The 5,608-nt window shown below is 42.6% G+C and overlaps 1 protein-coding gene across 1 annotated transcript in view; it reads left to right on the top strand.

Annotated features, from left to right (window-relative positions):
• STRIP2 (striatin interacting protein 2) overlaps positions 1–5,608 on the top strand; it is a 48,617-nt gene that overhangs the window by 39,214 nt on the left and 3,795 nt on the right. The window contains exon 19 of the mRNA XM_003789740.3: positions 4,579–4,683. Coding sequence (XP_003789788.1) covers positions 4,579–4,683 — 105 coding nt within the window. The remainder of the gene's footprint in view (positions 1–4,578; positions 4,684–5,608) is intronic.

The raw sequence follows: 5,608 nt of genomic DNA, 5'->3' as shown, positions 1-5,608 counted from the left end.
AGCATGGAAAACCTGAAGCACAAAGCAAACAAATAGAATAGTTGGTAGTATAGAAAAGACAGACAAACGTGGCTCTACCACTTGTAACTGCAGGCAGTCCCCAGGTTACAAACAGCTGGCTTACATACAACTCACAGTAGTTGTAATAGCCTTATAAACGGAAGCTATTACAGTCAACACGTAAATGTACCTGTTCCAACTGACATACAAATTCAACTTAAGAACAAATCTACAGAGCCTATCTTGTTCATAACCTGGGGATTGCCTGTATAAGGGGTCTTGAGCAGATTTCTTGGAGGTTATAGGAGTTTCATCCATAAAAGGAAGAGAGGTTGGGTCATTAAATGAGCATTCAGCTTTCCTTGGGCTATAAAATGTTTAGATTCATTATAAAACAACCAAGTTAATATTAATAATTTTGATTTCTCAGTGCAGAGCTAGTTTGTTGCTTAGGGACTCCAGTAAGCTGTTCAGGAGGCTTGAGATATAGTATCGATCTCACACTTAGCAGCCCTTTTTAAGGGCTCAGACTGATCATATCGCTGACAAACTCAGATGCTCTTCTTTCAAGCTAGAAACCTCACTATTGGGGGGGGGCGGTGTTATTGTTATTTGTTCTGGAAACTTGTCTCCTTCTGGTTTGAAGTAGGAATTATAGTAGGACATAAAAAAGGGTTTTTCTACCGTTAGGTCTTCAAGAAGCTCAGAAAGCAGGGGATCAAACCAAATTTTCTCTCAGAAATCACCATCTAGGACTCTAGAATTTCAACTAGAAAGTGAATGGTAAACAAAGACAGAGTCTTCAAATTCAATTCGATTGGGCACTTATGTGGTTTTGGGCAAGCCCCTTCCCTCTCTGTGCCTCAGTGTTTGTTTCTGTGGATGACAAAACTGGACTGAGTCCCTTTTAGTGCTAAATTCTAACTCAGTCTGCTTTCCTCAGTCCAAAAGGAAGAAGCACTCCATTCTTCCTTTAGCCGTATGAGTTAATTGTCTGTGTAACTGGCATAGCCTGGAGTTTAATTTGGCTTGGTTTACTCAGCTGAACTGCGGTGATCTTTGAGAACAGAACCCTCATCGTGTTTTGGAGAAAGAGCTTCTCCAAAGACACAGTGGGATGTGGCCCCTGAGGTGAGACTGTAGACCCACAATGTACTGCAAACAAGTATTTATTGGTGAGAGTGGAACATGGACAGATGTTTTCTTTTATAACTTTAGCTAATTGAAAGCAAGTGCAGGTCTTGCTTTAGCTAATATGAAGTACCAGGAACAAGAGTGAGACTGTGCTGCTCTCCCAAACGTCTCCTCACAGAGGGTTATGTCCTGCTTAACATGCTGAGTCTTCCCCTCCCCTCAAAAAAGAGATGACCTGCCTTAAATCAAGACAAACATGGAGAAAAAACCCTTGAGTCTGGCAAATCTGAACAGGTACCTGTGGAGCTGCAGGCCTGCTGGGAAAACAATTATCTGCTGAGTTGGAACAGGGCAGAAGCCGGAGCAGCGCTGCAGGTGGAGCTGCTGTGCAAGCAAAGGAGACAGAACAAGTGTGTCTGGGCTGTCCTGAGAGAGTCACTGACCAGCGTGTATGCCATCAGAGCCCGCCCCGGGCAGCATCTACTGACAGAAGTGGGCCCAGTTGTCTGGGAAAGCCTAATCAGAAGGGAAGGAGCGCCAGGCCACAGGCAGCTGAGACTGTCTGCAGGGAGGGAGAGCTGTGAGGAAAAGGCAGCCACAATCAGCTTACCCTTGCTCAAAACTTCTCTTTTACTCCATTTCTCTCCTTCATCCTGGGCTATAGTTGTGTTCTGTAAGAAAGTGTGAGTAAATATAAGTTGGTTTCACAGAAGTACTGAGTACATTGGATACTTTTTCCTCCATTCTTGAGATACTTTACTCAGGAGAATATGTTCCAGGGAGGGAGGTGGGAAGGAAGGGCAGGGAGGAGGTTTGATAGAGAGAGGTAAATGGCAGACCACACCTATGAAGCATATTGCAAGGGTACAAGTCAAATCTGTCAAGTGTAGAACATAGATGTCTTAACACAATCATCAAGTAAATGAGGCGAAAGCTATGTTGATTGGTTTGATGTAAGCATGTCAGATTGTATAAAAAAATCAATACATCGTACCCCACAAATGCATAAATGTATTCATGATCTAAAAAAAAAACAACTTCTCTTTTAAAACTCATTTCACTTGCTAACTCACTAGTCCATTATCTTTCAGAGAAGTATCAAATAAATAAGGACCCTCCCTCGGGGTACCTCTGGCAGGGAAGTTAGCAGTGTTATTTGGATTACAACCATACATCCCAAATGATGCAAGTCCAGGATTATTCATTGCAGCATGGTTTGTAAAAATGAAAGATTTGAAACAAACTAAATGCCCATTATTACAGGTCCGACTGGTTAGACAAATGATGGTACATCCTTACCATAGAAGATTATGCCTCCATTGAAAAGAATGAAGCAATTCTTTTCAACTGGAGAAAGTTCAAGTAAATCAGAGTTAAAGAGTGGTCAGAGCTGAAACAATTTTGAAGATTAACTCATTCAGGGCCTGGTGCAGTGGCGTGCCTGTAATCCTAGCACTCTGGGAGGCTGAGGTGGGTGGATTGCCTGAGCTCTCAAGTTCAAGACCAGCGTGAGCCAAAGTGAGACCTTGTCTCTAAAAGTAGCTGGGCGTTGTGGTCAGTGCCTGTAGTCCAGCCTGAGGCAAGAGGATCGCTTAAGTCCAAGAGTTTGAAGTTGCTGTGAGCTATGACACCATGGCACTCTACTGAGGATGACAAAGCGAGACTCTGTCTCAAAAAAATAATAATAATAAGATTAACTCATTCAACCATCTACAGCATGCAGAGGGGAAATGATTTGCCTAAGATCATACAATCAAGGCATAATCCAGCAGCCCTGGTACCCACTCTAATATTTCTGCAAGTGCATGCCTCCACTTTCATATTATTCTTTGAAGTGTTAGGGAATGCAAGGTTTTTTATGCCTCTACCATATTGGAAATCAGGATGAAGGAAGCTCCTAGATGAAATATACTTACCTATCCATGTTTTATGTTTGCCCTGCTGCTTAAAAATTCTAAACTCTATCTTTCTGTTAACCATATGAGATGCAGCATCTATAGAACTTGATCTGTTTTGGGCAGACCAGACTAGCTGATCACTAGGGTGGAAACTTTCCTGGAAGTTTCCCTCAGAAGCAGGCAGACTATTGCTGGGACTAGTTCTAAGCACAGTATTGAACATTTACCCTAGGAAGTAGTATATATACTATTTCTAAATAATATTTCCAAAAAGTTTCCCTGAAATTTTTTGACCCTTGGTTTTATAGCAAATACCCTCAAAAATCCTGGATGTTCATTCCACATTAAATGTATGCCTTGCTTGCTTCAAATTAATTTGGGGTGGTGGTGGTAATTTTTCATTCTCCTGACAGCAGCTCACTGCTACATGTCTCCCACTTGTCCATTCTCCTTTCACATTGTAGACATGAGGAATTTCCAAGATGTTGGTTTGGCTGTCATGCATACTCATTGATTTATATAACTTCTGATACCAGTGTGTACTTGTAGACCTCAGAATCACATAAAGACTTTTATTTTTATCCCTGAAAAATGCTTCTGTGAGCAGATACCTGTTTCTAATCTGACATCCATCTGTTATCTCTGGTTAGGTGCTTATAAGCTATCAAGAAACATACCAAAAAACACCTGGTTAGAATAAACCATCTGCCATTTTTCCTTCCATGCTGTAGAATTAAGCATCTGACTGTAGTAACATTTGATAAAGTATGATGGGGGTTGATTAAAAAATTTAACTATAATAAATATCAGATCCATGCAGTGTAATTTAGAATCTACCAGAATGAGACCTAATTTCTAACAATTGCAAACAAAGCTTATATAAGTGCAAATTACCTGTAAATGTGGATAAAACTCTTATCATCTTTTTCTGATCCTAAATTATTATAAGCTACCTACAAAAGCTTACAAATCAAGACCTGTATCATTCTTCTAACCCTTGATCTAGGTAAAAATAGTCTTCCAGGATTGGCAGGTGAGGTTTTCATATGAAGGCCATCATGTGTGTTTGTTTGTTTGTTTTTGTAGTTTTTGGCCGGGCTGGGTTTGAACCCACCTCCTCCAGTATATGGGGCTGGCGCCCTACTCCTTGAGCCACAGGCGCCACCCTGTTTGTTTGTTGTTGTTTTGAATCTCACTATGTCGCCCTCAGTAGATATCACAGCTCACAGCAACCTCAAACTTTTGGGTTTAAGCAATTCTCTTGCGTCAGCCTACCAAGTAGCTGGGACTACAAGCACCTGACACAACGTGACCCGGGCTGGGTTTGAACCCACCAGCTCCAGTGTATGTGGCTGGCACCCTAGCTGCTAAGCTACAGGCACCGAGCTGCCATCATGAGTTTTGAGACCTCGCTGTGAAGAGCAGGGGTGAGGAGGTAGTACTTCAAACTGGCAGACCTCACGTAAACTGATGAACAGTGACTTCCAACTTCTGTGGGAATAAAGCCTTGTGCGTGTTGAGATACTGATGGGTGTTCCTATTATAGGAAGCTGGAGACAACAACCAGTTCTGTTGGAGGAACCTCTTTTCCTGCATCAACCTCCTAAGGTTGCTCAATAAACTGACGAAATGGAAACATTCCAGGACCATGGTGAGTGGGGCTTCAGATCATTGAGGTGGACCCCTCAGCTGACAGAATTTTAACAAATCATTAGGATCTGTGGACTGCCTGCCTTTTGAGCTCTGTAGATAGACACTGAATACTACATAAGACCTAGCACCTCCTAATTCTGGGCACTTCTGCTATATGATTACTCACCACTCCATTTCGTTTCAGGGAGCTGAGTATGGACCCTCCCTCGGGAAGGTTAGCACTGTTGTTTGAATTATAGTCCCACATCTCAAATGATGCAAGTCCAAGATTATTCGCTGTAGCATTGTTTATAATAATAAAAAATTGGCCAGGCATGGTGGCTCACACTTGTAATCCTAACACACTGGAAGGCCGAGGCGGGCAGATTGCCTTAGCTCAGGAATTGGAGACTAGACTGAGCAAGTGTGAAACCCCCATCTCTAAAAATAGCCAGGCACTGTGGCAGGTACCTGTAGTCCCAGATACTAGGGAGGCTAAGGCAAGAGGATTGCTTGAGCCCAAGAGTTTGAGGTTGCTGTGAGCTATGACACCACAGCACCTATCTACCCAGGGTGACAAAGTGAGACTCTGTCTCAAAAAAAATGAGGCAGTTCTATATTGACATTAAATAATTTTTTTTTGAATTTTTTTTTTGGCATTATAGCTCACAGCAACCTCAAGCTCTTGGGCTTAAGTGATTCTCTCGCCTCAGCCTCCCGAGTAGCTGGGGACTACAGGCTCCCACCACAATGTCTGGCTATTTTTTGGTTGTAGTTGTCATTGTTGTTTGGCAGGCCAGGCTAGATTCGAACCTGCCAGCTCCAGTGTATGTGGCTGGCACCCTAGCCACTGAGCTATAGGTGCCAAGCCATGCCCTGCTATTTTCTGTTGCAGTTATCATTGTTGGTTAGCTAGTATGGGCCAAGTTTGAACCTGCCACCCT

This window comes from Otolemur garnettii, unplaced genomic scaffold (genome assembly GCF_000181295.1).
Source record: "Otolemur garnettii isolate 467f Iridium unplaced genomic scaffold, OtoGar3 scaffold00037, whole genome shotgun sequence".
In the NCBI taxonomy this organism is placed as follows: domain Eukaryota; kingdom Metazoa; phylum Chordata; class Mammalia; order Primates; family Galagidae; genus Otolemur; species Otolemur garnettii.
The sequence above is the reverse complement of the archived record's forward strand: the minus strand, read 5'-3'. Positions and strand labels throughout refer to the sequence as shown.